The sequence below is a fragment of the Ambystoma mexicanum genome, chromosome 2q (genome assembly GCF_040938575.1).
Source record: "Ambystoma mexicanum isolate Mex_15411 chromosome 2q, UKY_AmexF1_1, whole genome shotgun sequence".
Lineage (NCBI taxonomy): Eukaryota > Metazoa > Chordata > Amphibia > Caudata > Ambystomatidae > Ambystoma > Ambystoma mexicanum.
In genome coordinates, this window is record NC_090924.1 from 887,982,864 (window position 1) to 888,002,349 (window position 19,486).

Consider the following 19,486-nt stretch of genomic DNA (forward strand, 5'->3'; position numbering starts at 1 on the left):
GCAAATGTAGCAATCAATCTACTATTGTGATTGCCACCAATTGTGGACAGTATTTACTTACATGGCTCAGAACAGCTTTCTTTACCACTCCTCATCCTGCACAGAAATGCCACTCACAACCCTCACACTATCCAGAGATGTATCAGGGATACGTCAGGAATTGGGCCACTGTACAAGACTCTTTAAATTCACCATAGACACACAGGATAATCCACAAGAACTCCTAACATATCTACTAGAAGTACTAGAGAGACAATACATCCCTATAAACACAATCCTACAGATTTCAAACACTTGGAAACATACATGCAGTCTCTGCAACCATGTTTCTGAAGACCAAGTTTCAATGAACGATTTGTGTATGTATCTATATCAAATTGTGATACAATTCCATTTCAACAACCTCTCCAGAATCCAAATTATTGCATATCATGCTCATTTTGCAATTCTGACATGCTTCTATTATTCTTTAAATTCATATTTACAATAATATACAGATAGACTATGCCAATGGGTATCTAACGACTTTAAAACATAAACAAATAAACAAAACAAATATGCCTTAATTACATTGGACTTTGAACACACATGGCCTACCTATCTACTTAAACTATCCACACTACCATTATAATATTTTCTACTCATACAAAATACATTTCCTTCCCACTAACACAGTCTGAAAAAATATAGAAAAAGTTGGAGTAAATGGAAATGGTATTAAGTGTATTCAAAACCAGCGTGATGCAGCACCATGTGCTTGCAAATGAAAACAAAACATCCAAAAAGCTGTATAATGAATCGAAAGTTAAATCCTCATGCTTGTTCTAGACTGGTATTGAAAGATATCCTAATTGAATTGCCCTTTGGAACACAACTTACTCAAAAGAGAGGACGAGTAAAAAACCCAAAAGACTGTTATGTAAGAAATAATGCTATATTTCATTAAATATAATGGTTAACAAAAATCATGAAAACAATGCAAATATATATATATATATGTTTTGACAATAAATAAATAATGATAAAAACTAACTTCAAAAAGAGAGCCATTAGAATGCACAGTAATAATCGAAGAAAACCAAACAAACAATAAATGTCAGTTAAGCAGGTCTGCCAGTACATGAATATTGAAAGAACAAACAATACATGTCAAGTAACAGCTCAAATTCTTCGATATTTATGTAATGTGGTACATTCATTTATTTTGGCAATGCATTTTCTTGTTCCAGATCATAAACTGATTCTACAGCTGCAACACACACATTTATTACTGTGCATTCTAATTGCTCTCTTTTTGAAGTTAGTTTTTCTCATTATTTATTTATTTATTGTCAAAACATATATATATATTTCATTGTTTTCATAAACAAATAAACAAAACAAATATGCCTTAATTACATTGGACTTCAAACACTCATCACCTACCTATCTTCTAAAACTATCCATACTGCCATTATAGTACTTTGTACTCATACAAAATATATTTCCTTCCCACAAAAACAGTTTGAAAAAATTGAGAAAAAGTAAATGGAAATTGTTTTAATTGTATTAAGAACAAGGTTGATGCTGCACCATGTGCTCGCAAACCCATCACGTGCTCGGCTCAAATCAACTGCTCATGGCCAGACTCAACTCAAATCACGGGAGTCTCACTCATTGACTTAAACCAGCAGTTACCAAACAACTCCACACAGTTGACATTCAACCACCACTTTGTCAAACCACACGCCATCAGGATCACTGATTCAAACTGTCACCGACCTTTGATTTTAGCATCACGCATCAACCCTACTCAGCGATTACTACATGCCTCGAACCAGCTGAACTCTAAACTAGTCCTGTTGAGTGCTCTGCTCTGCATCGGTCAAACATTGTCTTCAACTGCTCTGAGCCACTGCATTTGAATCAACACCATGCCAGCTCACTGCTTGGGCCAAGGTGACTCACCACAACCAAACTGGGTTCGATTCACTCACACAACAGCTCAAAGCCTGGTTCAGCACTCTTGTACCACCAAGAAGGTACTATTAATCCATAACTGCCTCCTCTCCATTTTGGGTCCTGAAAACTGGTAAGGTCAATTGTGCATCTTGTTTCGCAAAAGATGAATCCTTTTTAAATAACATTTTGGTTGTTGCCTTTCACCACTGTATTCTTACCCAGAGTTCTGCATCTCTCTCTCTCTTTTTGTATATTTTCTTTTCTTTCTACTGGGGTGTTTTTATTTACAGTGTGCTTCTATTTAGTTTTTCTTGCAGATGGTGTGTTTAATTAAAGTACATATATTTGTGGAGAACCTTGATTGGACATTCCCTATATTTTGGCCTGTTATACTTTGGTGTTCAGGTAGCTACTGAATCACTGAATCACATTCACACCCCTCTTGCGGGATTAGCCTTCCCTCAGTGCACTTTACCACAAACGGTAAAGGTAATACATCTCTTAACTGTCTGTTTTACCTTTATGATTGGGATCACTGTTGGTTTGTAGAAGTGTGAGGACTGAGCAGGTCTTTTATCCACTACTAATCCTCACACTCCTTCCGTCATTTCATCACACAAACTTTTAAAAGGAAACACAGAAATGACAGACAACATTGACAACTAAATTTAACTGCTCTTCATATTGCAAAACAATGTAAAATTAAGTGCAGTCACTGTATACATGAAACATATAAGGTTATTTTAAGACACAAAAAAAAGCCTCTTTAGCAGTTGGAATCCTATGCCTTAAAGATTTCAATTTCAATATCATGTGCTAGAATTGAATTTCGTAAATGGAGGCTATTTTCCATGCAAGGATGGAGGATAATTTTCTGACTGTTCATGTCTGTTGCGGTCAAGAGTTTTAACAATTGTTTTGATGGTCTGTGAAATACAAAGTTTTAGCACTTTTCACACTTCAGTGCATAATTGCGTACAATGACTGAAGTTCGATGACAGGCAGGTAGCACACAACAATGGTATAGCTCATCAAACAATGAGCAGAGGATTCACATTCATGTTGTGTTATCATGATAAGGGGCCTCATTACGACCCAGGCGTTAAGGGTTAACGCCGTCGTTAACCCTTAACGCCTATTCTGATTTTAACGGCTGCTCTTAGCAGCCGTTAAACTCCATGGCGCTAACCTGCCATGATGCTAATTACGCCACCGTAATTTACGGTGGCGTAATTAGCGCCTTCCCCACTCCCATTATGCCCTATGGGGCAAAAATGGGAATGGGGAAGGGAAAATGGGAAATGGGGATTTACCGCCCCACTCACCTTGGAATGGGGTGGTAAATCCGCCATCCAACATGGTGTAAACGTAGTTTACACCATGGTGGTAAGGTTGGCGCAATTAGCGCCTGGGTCGTAATGGCCCCCAAGGACAGTAATGCATGCATGTCACAAAACATGGGAAATGCTCTTTTCAATGCCACTATCTAAATGGTTAATGCTTATTTCAATGACACTATCTAAAATGTGATGGCATCTGAATAGTAGTTTCTGAATGCATTATCTAAGCAGTTATGTAGTACTTAGGTTCCATAAGTGTATTACAGTAATACTATAATGATAAAAGAATAGGTACGGCATATATGTTTAATACAAAGATGTAAATTGTGACAAACATAATAATGAGATTTCGCTTGACAAAAATGCAGTATACGTGGGTTCTTGCAGCCAGCAAAGCAAGATAGATTTATCAAACACCAGAGTATTCCCAATAGTTTACATCAAGCTATTTATATACAAAAAATAACACTGAATATTAATCTTGTGTTTTTTTCTTTTTCTACAGCAGGCTCTGACTTTAAGGGGCACCCATTATATATGTTGGACTCAACAACCCTTTGAAGTGAAAAGCTTAAATGTACTTATGTAGCTCAAGTTACGTCACCAAAGGGTTACCATGGCCCTTGGCACAATTCTAACATGCTAAAGCTCTTGCTCAAAGAAAAAAAGAGGAGTAACAGAATCAAAAACAAAAATGAAACTTAGTGAGGGAAGAAGAAGGCCTTAAGCATTTTCTCAAAGGCGAGTGATTTTCTGATAATGAAGTACCTGGGAGGACTGAGCTTAGAGAGAACAGCCCCCACTTTCCATTAGTCGACGACATTTATGTGTTGACCAATACATTTGTAGAGTGAAGGTAGCAGCAAGGGACATATGTGTCTAACTCATTTCTAAGGAATACAAGAAGTGTGTGGGGGAGCGCATTATGTACAATGCAGAGGGCTTTGAAGAGCTTCCTTTCAGCAACTGGATTTCAGTTCAGCTTTAATAAGGCAGTTGATTTATATGTGCTCCAAGTACGTTTTTTCGTCTTTTGTTATGGGATTTGTCCAAGAATAGCTGGCCAGAAGGTTAGGATGTAGTCAACATAGTTTGGACTGCAAATGAGACCTTCTGAATTGCTCGCATTGCATTTTTGTTGATTCTTGTCCTTCTGGATACTTTCTGCAGATACCGTCTTCCAACATTTAAATCAGATGATGCTGACACCCGATCTTGGTGTAACAGAATTTGGCTGTAGTCCGTGTATGTGTGAAAATGCATGCCATAGGTATGGAGGAGTTTCATGAGTGGTTAAAGGTAACAATTAAAGAGGAGTGGGGAAATAGCAGATCTGTGAGGGACAGAGCAGATGATTTTTGAAGAAGGTAATTTCAGTCAACTGCCACTGATTGCGATCTATTTTCTAAAAAACGTGTTATTCATGCAAGGGCTGAGCCCTTAATGCCATGATTCAATCTGCCCAGGAGGTTGGTCTGGTTGATGACGATGATAGTGTCAGGGAAATCTAGCACCACCAAAATACAGACAAGGCCGCCATGCAACATGCTCCTGATATAATCAACCATTGAGGTGACTACGATCTCTATGCTATAAGCAGTCATTTTGAAGGCATCAGGAAAGTTACCAAATATACGTTAAATCATTGTATTAGAAATATATGCAAGAACTGTTCCTGTTATTATTATTTTACTGCATTCAGGTAGCCACAGTCTTACGTAAATTGCTTGAGAAATGCATTTTATAATTACTATGCTGGTGCCACGCCGTATAAGATATTAGTGGCACCTGTAAATGAATGACTGTACCACATCCTTGCTTGGTTTACAAAAGCTTTAGTTGCAAGTATATGCCTGAACATTTTCTATCATCATTGCTGTAATACATTCAGGGAACCTAAGCTTTTCGTAATTGCCGAGAAAATTAATTTGTAACTACTTTACTGGTGCCACCACATTTTGGATAGTGTCATTCAAATGTGTTATACACAAAATGTGCAACATATATGTGTGCATCCCTGACATTTTCACAATAACATAATAACATGTTCATGATAACACATGATAACACAAACCTAAGTATTTAGAATAGCCCTAGTAATGTCAACATTTGCTTGGAAAATATTTTGGGGCTCAATACTGCCACCTTTATCGAACCGCCAGACTACTAGTTTTCTGTTGGAGTGTGGGATTTACCTTCTGCATCATGCTGGAGGTAAATCCTCCCATTTACCACTCAAAACCTACACAATTGGTGGAATTACTGCAGCGGCAATTCCACCGGCTGTAATTCATCCAAACATGCCTTGCAGAGTCCAATGGACTCTCAAAGGTTGGGGATTAACCCTGCCACTGCCACTTGTAATCAGGCAGTAATTCTGCCGGACCAAAGGGGGGTAATGGTAATTCTGTTGAGCGCCATTTCAGCAGATTTACCCATAATGAGGCCCATTGTATTATTTTAGAGGCATACATTCTTAGGGGAACTGGAGGCACTAGAAGATAGAATTATTTTGCAAAGTAAAGATCAAAAGAAGTTACATTCAGAAAATAGGCGGAAAAGACATGAAGTCCCAGCATATGTTAAGAAAATCTTCATATGGGATTGGAAATTTCACTTCAGTTTCAGTGAGAATAATCAAGACTTCTGAACATGATTGGCTATCTCATCACAGAGATGTGTGGAAATGTTTATGTCTTGATCAAGAAATGTAGTGCAACTAAGGTCATCATATAGTTTAATATTTCTTCTGAAGTATATTTGCCGAAAGCACCTTTTAGTAAACTATGTGTTTTCAATGTTGGGGTATTCTTTTATAAAATACACGCTTTTAGTTTGAGAAGGGCAAGATTTGCTATGAATTTGACTTTTGTCCAGTTGCTTTCAGCTGTTCACAATTGACTCTTCTCCTGGTTAAATATACTAGAGTGCCATCACTGTTTTATTTGATTTGTTTCTAAGTACACATTCATTTGGTATATGGATGATGACAAGTGTCCACAAATTTCAACAGTGTTTTGTGTATTGTGATCATATTTTAGAAAATGTGCCAGAAGTGATGTTAATGCTGAAATGGAAAGTGTCGAAAATGTTCTAATGGGGATTGTATTACACTTGGGATGCCTTATGATTAGGTCTGCATTGAAAGAAAAGAAAAATAGAATACCAACGTGACCACTCCAAGAAAAGGTTTTTTTTGGCTCCATGGACAGAAACAAAGATCATGCAAAAATGCCATGCACTGTATGGGTATAGAGAGGATTTTGGGCACTTGGGTCATGAATCCACTTGCGTGGCACTTTTGAAATTTACTGCTGAATCTATATGAACTGATGTGCTGCAAGATTACGGGTCATGGAGGTGTTGCCCACACCTCATGTAAGGACTAGTACTTGTGTATTCCCAGGATATCTTGCACTTGAAAGAATGATTCTAATTGTTTGTATCTTATTTTGAGTGATTTTTATTATTATTTACAGTGAAATAAGTGGTCAGCCTACACGTATTTCGACCTCTCAGGCTAGTCATGTTCGCTTATCTTGGAATGTGTTTTGCCAACCAGACAAAATCACGAAAGGATCATCAAGCCAACTGGCCAGAACCAATGCCCAGCCGGGCACATTCCAAGATAATCCAACAGGACTAAGAGTGCAAGGTTTTCCAATCCAACCAGCAATCCTTAACCTCCTCACCACCGGGTCAATGAAAACCTGATGTATTAGCCTTCATAAAGACCCTGAGAGGTCGAAACACGTGTCGGTTGGCCACTTAAATCACTGTTAATATTGATAAAAACCACAAAGAATAAAATGCAAAGAATTAAAATCCTTCCTTCAAGCGCGATCCGGGAATACACAAGTAACAGTGTATGGGGATAGTTAGGAAGGCTAACTTGATGGGTAATATGCAATGCGTTAGATATATACATAACTATTTCTGTTGTGGGGCTTTGTGTTTGCTCTTACCAGAAAGTAAAGTCACTACCAACACAGAGGTTTTGACAGAATTGTATTGTCAGTGAAATTAAATCCGTAACAAAGTATTAGAACTGTGTGACAGGAGGTCTGGCATTTGGCATGAAGAACAGCATTTCTGTTCTGCACTGATGGAACGAGTTTCAAAGTAATAGTATCTTTATATAACATTCCCATTCTGTGGATTTGCAACAGTGCTTCATAGCTATTTGGTAAAATATCATTAGGTTTGTAGATGATAATGATCATGCAGGCATCTCTTGGTAAAATAGTATATCCAGATTCATATCTAAAATAAGGTCTCAAATAGGTGTATATATATATATATATATATATATATATATATATATATATATATATATATACAGAAACATCAAGTGGAGAAGACAAGAGATATTCCAAATGCCAATTGGCGTGTAGACCTCCATAGTTTAGTACTGATGCCATATTCTGTAAACTGTCCAGGAAAGGGATGGGTAGACAAGAAATATAAATCAGGCAAGTTCCCACAAAGATACAGCAGACCAGCAGCGATTCATCGCTGTGTCTTTGCTCAATTACATTAGTTTAGTAGTAGTGAGTAGTGTGTCATGTGACAACCCAATGTTACTTGGAGTGAACCCACCCAATTCTAAGACCTAACTGGCAGCAGAAATATTGGAAATACCATCAATCCAAATAACCCCAACCAAACCCAAAGAGGATTAAGTTAAAATAAAATAGTAGGCAAGGGCACTAGCTAACTCTCCAGAGACGTACATAGCACATACAAGGAACATCGAGGTTAAACGTTGGGCCCATTAGAAGGAAATGAGAGAAAATATTAAAATAGCAAGTTAAAATAAACACTTGAAGACATAACACAGATTAGCAGATTAGTATTCAGAGCAGGTCATCCTCAGAAAGAAATAAGACTTCAGTGGTATCATGGGAGTGTGGTGTGGGAAATGAAGTGAACAGTACTTCCTGGTCATGTGGTCTACCCATGTGACCAGGAGTTGACCAATAAATGCTGCCTAGTAAGACCTCACATTTGTGCTAACAGCTGTACAAATGGTTGCTGTGGTGTTTCAATGGACATACAGCAACAGAATGAGTTGTAAGTATGGGGTTTTGGCAATATGGGTAACCATAATCAGGGGTTGACTGGAACCCAAAGTTGGTCCAGGAAACCTTTTCCAAATAACCCCATATTACACTGAGAGTTTGGTGGAGTTCTCACCACTAGAATTGGGGGTTTGAGTAAGCCTGCTAAAATTGTGAAATATTGATTCCCTGTAAGAATTCAACAGCGACTGCCAGTTAAAGCAGTGTGTGTTTCAGGACAAGTAGTATCTGTTTGGTGTTCTAGAATTGTGAATATAGAGCACCACAGTGACTTCAAAGACATACTTCCCTCTAGAGGTGTGGGGCGGGGGGCAGCCACTGGAGAAGGGTTACAGGTTCAGGTCCCACGTCCATGAGTAACTTAAGAATGAACCGTATGTTGGGCTAGGTATCATGCTTCCTATCCTATATGTGTGTGCTGGCAAATATGTCCCACCTACATTTTGGCCAAAAGCATCAATTTGCAAGGATGAGATACCTTAGCAATGTATTCATATATTCCCTAGGGAATGGGTGAGTGAAAAGATTATGTCTATAGGTGCTTGTAAATAAGGGGTATGCCCTCAAGCCTTTGCTTTTACATGGTCAAATAAAAGTGTAATGCTCTACTGACCATTCCTCACATGAATAGAAATATCTTACCATATCTGTGAAGCCTACTGCACCATGCAGCACCATACAGTTCTCATTTCTACAAATCTCAGCTCATGCATCTGGCGCTTATTCTCACAGTACCAAAGGGGAAAGCCTAAGGTTATCAGATTGGTCTTCAGTTTATCACTGTAGGTTTATTTACAATTCCATTTGTTCCTTCCACACACAGTCCTTCTAGAACAGAGTCCCGTCACTGCTGGCAGTTACCAGAAAGGAATCAAACACTGGGATTCAACAATGTTGTACTAAAATAGTCTCGGTCGAAGCAGAGAATGAGCTAATGTAACACTGCAATGTACCACATTATCCCTGCCAGTAAGAACCGACAGTCTCCCCCGCCCAACAGTGACTGTTTGTTACAAATTAGTCTGACATACCTAAAGTCCAATGGGGCTGTGGAGGTTGATGGAGAGTCATATGGTAATATATGTTTGACTTAACAATCAAGCTAGATTCATGTATTCTATATTGCTTACTACTTTTGCTGTGTTTGGAGGTTAAATTGTTCTACTTCAAAAAGCATCAATTTGCAAGGATGAGATACCTTAGCAATGTATTCATATGTTCCCTAGGGAATGGGTCTTGCATGTGTAATTACACAAAATAAACTAGCAGTCTACAAAACATTGTGTGCATTATGCAATACAATTATGCTCTATGCGAGTAGGTCAATTCCCATTTCCTATGAAAGCTGTATTAGATCTGAACCTGAAATTCTGCTTTCCCAAATTATGGTCACCTTTAGCTTAGCTCTTAAGTGTCCCTCTCACAAGTTAAACCAATAGGGAATAGCAAGTCAGGAACTATCTAAGGAACATTTCTGTTCCAGACTGCTCATAATGTGAGTTCCGAGTAGTGACCCCACACTCGGACGTTGGCCGCTTCCTGCTCTCTATCTCCCAGGATGCGTATGATGCGCGAGCTTGCACATTGGGCGGGAATGTCCACACCTATCATCTCCCATCCATGATCAAGAAACACACAGAGCTTTGTGCACGCCAGTGCTGAGTTCTGTTTGCTTTTTTTCACATCGACATTGTGATTGCACCACCATAAAAAAAAGTAGTACCCACACAAACTAGCCCCACGGAACAGATCCAAACTAGGAACTCTCCAGATAACCCTGCAGGCAAGTTGGCAACTGACCGTGCCAATACAAATAAAGTGCATCTTTGATGTACAGACTGACAATACACAAACTCGTCATTCAGGTCTATTACATTTTGTCTCAATCATTATTATTCTATTATGTAAAGAAAGAATGTATATGCAGGCCAGAGTGTTTTGGATCCTTTTGTTTTCGATGCTTTCACCTATAACTGAGACCATGTCCAGCCAAAGGATCGAAAAAAAGGATTGAATGCCCTTTTATTCGAATCCAAAAGGGCCGGAAAAAAAAGGATCGAATGCTTTCATATTTATTTATTTATATGTTTTTTTGGTTTAGTGTGCGTAATAAAGTGTTTTTATAAAGGAAAACAGGAGGTTGGGGGGAACACCCCCATAAGAAAAAAAAAAGGAAAAAAATAAAAGCATTCAAAACTTTTTTTTCCGGCACTTTTGGTGTCGAAAAAAAGGCATTTGATCCTTTTGTTTTCGATGCTTTCACCTATAACCTTTTGAGACACTTTGGTTCGTGCTGTCAGCGAGTCCCGTGATAGTAATTTCTGTCAGATATGCCATCTGTCCTGCCCTTTATCCAGCTTGGAGGAGTGTTTCATTCAATAAGACTGTTACCATATTCAAAACTGACACAGCATTCTGGATTGACATCTCACAGCATGATGGACAATAATGTGCATAAACAAGATTAAAAACAAGGTTGGTTACCTTTGCTTTGCGGAAATGGTAGACAAGCAGCATGCTAAGAAAGTCCAGCAGCATACAAAAGGCTTGGAATGAGATGATAGCAACCCGCAAATACGTGTCCTCCTGTGCATAGCAGGGAGCGTCCTCTGTGCAGAAAGAACAGCCTTCCCTGCAGGGCAGACACTCGTAGACTTCTTCAGACATGTCACCTCGAGAGAAATGGCTCTCTGCGTCTTTTCCTGAAACATGAAATAACAACGCATCTTTAGTCATAAGTCCTAAATTAAAGCAACCGGCTTCTTTTCTGCACTCCTGGGGTTGAAATGTATGAACTGCGCCGGGTGGTGCAAATTATGATTGCTGTATTAAATGATGTCTTTTTGTTAGTGTGCTCAAGTGGTGCTAAATTAAACTACGAGTCTTTTGCACATTGTCGTGGTAATTTGTGCGGGGTAATTCGTGCCACATAGTATTTACATTTTCTTTTTCTTTGTTAAATATGCAGCCGATGTGAACCAACAAAGGCACATTTGAAAAGAAATGTGCCAAACGAGTGGAGCATGTCACGTGCCACAATTCACGACCACCTCATGTGAAATTAAGCACCACTGGAGCATAATGACATAGAACAACATTTAACACAACAGGCACACTTGCGCCACACAGAGCAGTTATATGTAATGACGCCCCAGGACTCCTTTTAACACACTGATATGATGTCTTTCTTCTTGGGCACATGCACGCTGAGCTCACAGGGAACCGACATTTGCTTTACAAAGTATAGTGGGCCCAATTGCCCAAATGCTATTGTGTTTGCTTCTCTTAACTATTAACCTTTTAAATAAACGGAGCACTTGCCCAAACATGTTATTAAGCAATTAAGTCTTTGGAGCATTGAGGTAAACTACTTTTCTTTCGACCTTTGATTTAGAAAATTGGAGTAAGACCATGCTGCCCTTGCAGGAGTTAATAGATTTGTATGTATGGCAAAATGGAGCTTTAGCTGTCTGGCACAGTGTTTGCTGGAGTATGTAGAGGAGCCGTTTTGTCAAACGCCTGGTCTATAATGCATGACGAATACATCATGTTGAAAGTTCTGCTATAATGTCTTATCTTTTGTGAAAGCTAGTGCACTTCGGGAGACAATCGTCGATTGTTGTAATTAAGAGCATACTGTGTTTACATGTTGCTTGATACATTGATGTTTTTCCACCCTTATGTGGCATGCTATTCTGATGAAAGAATATACGCATTAAAAAAGACTGCTGGTCTTCAATGCAGAGAGTGCTTTTCATTTGGACATTCCATCTAAAACAGAGCAGTATTTCCACAGTCTATTTTGGAATTAGAGGACAATGTCAGGTGTCCAGTCATAATATCGAAAAAATAAAGTCGAATGACAAAAAAGTCGAATCAATAATGTCGAAAAAAAAAAGTCGAATTTGTTTTTTTATTATTTATATATTTTTTTTGAGTTTGGTAAGTAAAAAAAAGGGGTAAAATAAAAAAAAATAGAAAAAAAGGGGGGTTGGGGGGGACCCCCCCATTTCGAATAAAAAAACGTATTAAAAAAAAATTCGACTTTTTTTTTTCGAGATTATTTTTTCGACATTTTGACTTTCGATTTTATTGATTTCGATTTTATGTCTAGGAACCCAATGTCACTGTTACCTGTGTATGTTACATCTTTGAACATGTTTATATACAGTGTGCCTTTTTCATGTGTGTGGCAACTCCTAGCTGCAACATATGATAATACAGAGTAGATGAATGCATGTATTCTATTACCAGAGAGCATTACTGACGTGTACATTTGAAACTTGAGCTCTGCCGTGTAATGTAATTGTGTCACCAAGCGCATTAATTTCTGCATTTTGTTGTAGTAGAAAATGTTAGCTTACCATTATTTTTCACAAAGCAGTGTCATATAACGGTGCCAAACATACGGTACATAGCTCAGATATCTGGAGTTTTATAACAATGCCTGGCCTGCTCTAGCTGCTTGATCAAGAGAGAATATTTTGAGCTCCAATGTGCAGAGGCCTTCCTTCTTCTGTGGATTGCTCCTCAACCTAGCCCACCATTCCCAACAATCCCTCTGGAAAATGGGACCCATCTTCTACGGCCACCCACGGGGCCTTAAGAGTTTTTGCCTGAGGGTCAACTCAAGCTTCAGGGGATTCCATGGAGACTGAAGAAATTCCCATACCAGCAATTTTGCAGAAGCATTTGTAACATTATACTGGGACTATCACTATGCTAAGGTAGAGGGTCTACTTAAAGAATCGGTTTGTTTTAGCAAAGGGGAATGCCTGTGCTGTTAAAGTACTATGGACATCATTCATTTAGTAATATGTTTTGCAGATGGGTTGGTTTGGGCTTCTTAGACCAGAGGTCTTACACTGACACGGGGCATGAGCACAGCCCGAGCACAGCCCACGCTTGTGTCACCTATGAAAGTTGAGGTGCCTGAGGAGTCCATCAGTTATTTCATTGAAGTCCACCATTTTGAGACAGACACAGAATGACATGGGGATTCCACTAGGAGACATGCTAGCCTTATGATGTTTAGATGTATTCACCACTAAGTTTTCAAACACTCCAAGGTGAACTCTTTATCTCTTCTGTTGCTTAATTCTTCATCTATCCCCTCGTGATTCCATTTCTTCTGCCTCCCTTTCCACTAATTGGCTCTTCTATAACTCTCACTGGCTTTATCATTTTCTCTGTTTGGTCTTTAAATGTCTCTATGGTCTTGCCCCATCTTATTTCTCATCTGTTTCCTTTTGTTCCCCTTCCCGTTATCTCAGGTCTAAGTCTCAATTTCTTCTAGTCACCCCTCATCCTCCCTGTGCTTCTTCCCATTTCCATTATTTTTCTCATTTAGCCCCCAACTCCTGGAATGCTCTCCTTTTCCCTATTCGTTCTATTTCTTCTTTCCCCAGTTTTAAGTCTTGCCTCAATGAACATTTGCTGTCTGCCTGATTCAAATGCCTTGATGTGCATTCAATTGTTTCGTACTATTTTTAGAACTTGTTCAGTGCTTTGGCATAAAGTGCTATAAAAATACAATCAATACAAATACAAATACAAATCAGTACAAACAACCCTGCTAGCCACCCGAGGCACGAAAAGAATCAGCATGAGTGAAGAGCAACCTGAGTCTGTTGAGGAAAGCCATAATATATGCATTTGGTTCAGCCCTACAAAGTGCAAATCTCCAGCTCCCCTTCAGTATCTGCTTCACCCGTGATGGACACAATCCTGAAAGGTCTTAAGGCTACCAAACCCTTGATAGCAGAAACGAATGTTAGGTTTGAAAATACATATGACAAACTTGGCATCTATCACAATAGAATTACAAAGCTGGAGCAAAGGGTCCACACAATAGATTCTTCTAAGGACAACACCAATCTCATAAGACTTTGAACATCATGAGTGACATAATAACATGTGCATTTACTCCTTGCCATAGGGTGTGAAGGAGGCAACCCATCAAATGACTGTCTCCCTTTCTGGTCAGTTTACTCAAATTTAGTTTTAGCTAAGCTAATTTGGGGAACACGATTTGTATTTCACAAGAGGTTCCCAAGGTGGCTACTGATAAACACAATATATTTGTGGCAATACTGGAGGAGCTTCCCATGATGGGTGCAAGATTTGGCTTGCTTCTTCCCGGCCCATTTACGATGACCTTGAACAATCTGCCAATGTCCTTTGAAGATGTAGCTCCACCACAGAAATGTGTATACAATAATTGGATTGGAGAAGAAAGATACTTCCCCTACTGGGACTGGCATAAGTGCCAACATCTAAAAGCTGCAGCTCCGGGCCCTCTGTCAATTACAATATAGCCATCTCCATCTCACCAGCGTTAGGTAGATTTATCATGTGTATGCTTCATCCCCTCTCATAGTGAGACCCCCTGTACTTATTGCTGGATTTCTAGACCATTTTCTTTAATCCCGAATGAGTGGAGTCTTTTTCCAGTTATTCATTATTATGGGCTCTGTCTTTTGGAGCTATATTATTTGTATTTTTCCTGTCCTGTGGAGCCTATTTTACTCCATAACCTGTTGCTGGGGATTCTTAGGCCATCCTTTGAGTCTCTTTACTTTATCCTAGAGTAACTACAGTTCTCAAGATAAGAGAGATACTTAGTAGCTCTCCTAAAAGTTTATAGTCTGAGAGATTGGCACAGACAACTTTCGAACTCATTTATGGAGATCCCTTGCCTTGCCTTCTGAGATCTGCCTTTGACACCATCGGGTTGAAAATACATGCTCTTTATGTTGTTTCATGTCTTTGAGTTTGTGGTCCCTATTGGATAGTCTGATATCCCTAGGCTGCTGGTGGATCTTGAATAGTTTCATAATGAGAGTAACTGGACTGGCTGTGATATCCTTCTGGTTACACTGATCAATGGAAGGCTGTGTTCTGTAGGCTTATACTCCTTACAGGAAGGTGTATAGCATAACTTGGAATGCAGAGGGATTGGGATAACTGATAACATGACAGGAATTCAGTCATTTGCACAGGTTAGATGCTGCCAATATCATGATAGAGTAGTCTCATCTTTCAAAGTCAGAATCCCTAAAATTAATGAGGAAAGTTGAACCTTTATTTCATTGGGGGGATTGTTAAGTATGTGCCTGTTTGGAGAAACTTGTTAACCATTGTTTCCTTCTCTAACCTTTCCCTTTTTCCACAACTCCGGTATTGTATTTAAGTGTGGAGTGATATATCAATGTCCACAGTGTCCTAGCTATTGAAGTTACCTCAGGGTGTAGGAAGTGTGTGTGTGTGGCATCCCAAAAGAGTATCCATTTACTTAACTGAAACTGAAGGAGTGTATTTTTGAAGTGTATTTGATTGGTCCCAATTGCCCTTTCTAAAGAAGGCTTATTTTTAAAACTGACTGTTAAATTAATAAATAATTATTTAACCAAGAAACCTTGATTATAAGTGTTATTTGAATACATGTGATGGTGAACTCTATGTTACAACCATACAGCTCACATTGACCCTCCTTGAGATAAGCCTGGCTGCTCAGTCACTCTACCAACTTGTGTAGTACAGTCCTATACCAAAGGTTGGGTTACCAGAGAACAAGGCTGGTGTAGTCTCCAACAGGGTTACTACATAAAATCTTGACTAACAATTATCAATACAGTAATTGTAAGAGCAGTTCACAGTTAAAAATAGAAACACTCCATTCTTCAAACTAAAACTATTTCCAGACATGGAAAAAACAAGTGTTACTTTTTCAACATGCCTCTTGAAACCGTACTGTAACTTTCTCACAGTTAAATTTCAGTAGATATTATCCAAGCCTTGTTGAGTAAGTGTTTACAAAATGAAATATATTAGAGTTCTTTCATGACTTTCTTCCTAGAAAGTTACAATTTTCTTTGAAGACAATTGAATAAATATCCTTAAGCAAATACAGACACAATGGGCTAGTTTCTCAATTTCTTTTAGGTGCAAGAGGATGTGCTAGAAATTCTCCTCACTTGCACCGAAAAAAGATCAATCCAATTCTCAAAGAACATATTCGAAGCGCTCATTCAAATGCCTTTTTGCCCCTTCATGTATTTGCGCAAATACGGGATAATTTCTATGCATTTATAAGTGCATCCCAAATTCACAAATGAGATGAGCTTTTAGATGTGCAGAAATAAGTTTCTTCCTCGATGTGCCTGTTGGGAACAAGCACAGAAGGAGGTACACATCATTCCAGGATCATTTCCCACCCTGTCAAGATTTGTTTTTGTAGTCTGACAGCCGTGGTTTAAACCCCAGCTGTCACAGCCGCTACACATACATTCCAAACCCCCAAAAACTGATGTTTTTTTTTAAAAATTTTCTGAGGCATTTCATCGAGATGGACCCTTTAACGACCCATTTTGTTGAAATGTGCTCCTAAGAACCATGTGGTGTCACATTAGTGTCAGGAGCATCCAGACAAAAACGCATGCAAGGGGGTTGGACTGCACATCTTTGCCGTCTTGAAATGGTAAGGTAACCTGAGCACTTCAGCAATGTGCGCAAAGGAAACAAGCACATTCTCTATGCTCATTTATCAGAATCTGGGCAAATGTTTTATCCAAGCTAAACTAATTAGGAATTCAAGGTTGCCGTTTTTCAAATGATGACACATTTTCAATATGCCTTAAATGTACACTAACATAAAAGAGGAGAAAAAAAAACAGTTTTGCATGTGTTTGATTTTCAGAGCACAGCAAAATAAATGTTGCTTTCACTTAGATGAAATATGGTACAATCATGCGAAAAAGTAATGTTTAAGTCAAGTAAGTAATAAAAGAAATGTGAAGGCAATATAATTAGTTAGCATACTTTGTTTAACGTTGTCATCTTGTATTACATTTTTATTTAGTTTTAGATATGTTTTGAAAGGCTTCTTGAGAATTATACAAAACAAGTAGAGTCTTCTGAAGTAGAATGCTGTTGCTACAAAAGACACAAAACATCTGGCAGCCATGTATTTACTTTGAGATTGACACTGATGTTGTGAGAGAACGTATCAGTGATATAATCTGTGATGTCATCAGTGTGCTCTACTTTACAGTTACATTATTGATGATGGCATACATCATGGTAATTGGGATGTCATTGGTATGGCATCAGTGATGTCATCTTCGTGCTCATGAGCAAAGTGCAATAGGTGACTTGGAGGGGAAGTGGCATAGCTTTCAAACCTCTGCCGAACGTAAAGGTTTTTTTGCTTCAAACCATCACATTAACATCACTTCAACCAAGGGGGTTTTCACTTCAACAGCTTCGTTGCATTGAGCAATTTCACCTTAGCAACAGTTAGGAAATAGAATGCTGTTATTCATGAAATATACTCTAGGCACAGGGAAGTAGCTTGATATATTATTGCTTTATATCAGTATGTGCTTCGGGAAGAGTGAGTGATATTAGCGATAGATGGAGGATTGAGAGTGATCATTACCTCTGTGTGGTAGTCTTGTCGGCCCTGATTTCTGTAATAGGACCCGGGCCCAATAGTATGAGTGTGGTAGAATGCACTCTAGCATGTCAGTAAATTTAGTTGAGTTTCTGCCTGTTGTGTGTGGAGATGTTATGGCAGATTTAGATCTGTGCTCAGTGGTGAAATGGACCCACACATTAAGATGGAGGCTTTCACTAGAGCTTTGACCCACATTAGGATATTATTGAAAGTAACAAAGGGTGGTCAATGGCACTCATCTGAACAAGATAGAGGTAGGGGCTTGTATGATAAGGAGGGTGCTGCACAACAGAAAACCGCTAGCAGAAATGAGAGAGGCTCAAGGTGAAGTCACAAGTGATCAGCATATGAGTAGCTGGTGAATCTTTGGTGAGCCTACAAAACTTTTATTCCACAAAAAAAGAATAAGGTTTGACATTGAGTCTTCGGGAATGTAGTAACATGGTGGGAGAAGGATATACACTCATTGTTAATTCCAGCATGAGGGAACAAACTGGTATGCCTTCTTTGCTGGTAACTACCAGGGCAAACATAGGGAGGTGGAACACATGAATGAGAAAATGCCTGCCTGGCATGGTCAGAGAGGTAGTATGAGGAATGCATGCTTTCGGGATTGCCCTTTTTACGCTAAGCAAACTGGAGAATAGATTAAGGACCCAGAAGTCTAGTAAAGCTTCAGGAGGAAATTTCAGCCTAAACCACTTATCTGTAGAAGCAAGATACTAATATATGGGATCTCATTCTTGTCAGCTTTTTAAACACTATTTTGATGGTTGGAACCATTCTCTCTTTTCAGTTAGGTTGGGAGAAATTGAAACCATGCTTTTGCTGGGTCAAGTTGTCATTCGAAATGGGTCAAGTTGTCGTCAAGCAGATTGAGTTAGGGTTAAAGTCAGACTGAGCCGATACATCCTTTGGCAGTCGACACATGGAGAGTCTGTTGTTTCCATAGAATTGAGCCAGCAGTTGGGCGGGCGATTGTCTTTATTGAATTGAGTTAGCAGAGAGATGGCTCGAAGAGCAGGTAAGTAGTTCAAAGTACTGTCAGTGGAAAAGGCAGTGCCGGAGGTCTTGTAGCAGCTCAAAGAACGGTGTGCATAGTTGAGTTATCTTGAAAATCATCTCAAGGTGGGAGACAGACTTTAGGCTGCTCTGGGCATCTGATCTGAGACCCAGTTCATGGTCTCCACTGACAAGGTGTGTCCCTGGTTCTGTACTTCCATGCCATGAATCTCACCAGAAATCAACTGTAAGGATCTTTCACCTCAGGTGAACAGGGTCCAGGTTCCAGTGTTCAGGCAGCGGATAGCCCCTGGTCCAAAGGAGTCAGCAAAAAGATTCCCTTGGCATGGTTAAGGAAAAGAGCTTGCCTTTTCCTGAAAGATTTCTGTCTTCACCTCAATGGCAGAGGACTTTGGATCAAATTGTACCCAAACAGTGTTCCAGATGAATCCTTCTTCCATAAATATCCAGAGATAAATTAACTAAGGGCAGGGTTCTCCCTCTTCCCACAATAGAGCAAGATTCAAAAATTCCAAAGTGGAATACAGGATGGGATACAGACTGCTGTAAGAAACCTTCTTATGTCTTCCTCACAGTGCTCTGTCAGCAGGAAATGGGGAGGGGGATATGACATTTGAGAGCCCTAGCAAATTCCAAGATAGTGG

At 39.2% G+C, this 19,486-nt stretch overlaps 1 protein-coding gene across 1 annotated transcript in view; it reads right to left on the bottom strand.

Annotated features, from left to right (window-relative positions):
- The window catches only part of GPR158 (G protein-coupled receptor 158), a 1,740,927-nt gene that overhangs the window by 855,031 nt on the left and 866,410 nt on the right, over positions 1-19,486 (bottom strand). The window contains exon 4 of the mRNA XM_069648157.1: positions 10,847-11,064. Within this exon, the coding sequence (XP_069504258.1) occupies positions 10,847-11,064 (218 nt within the window). The remainder of the gene's footprint in view (positions 1-10,846; positions 11,065-19,486) is intronic.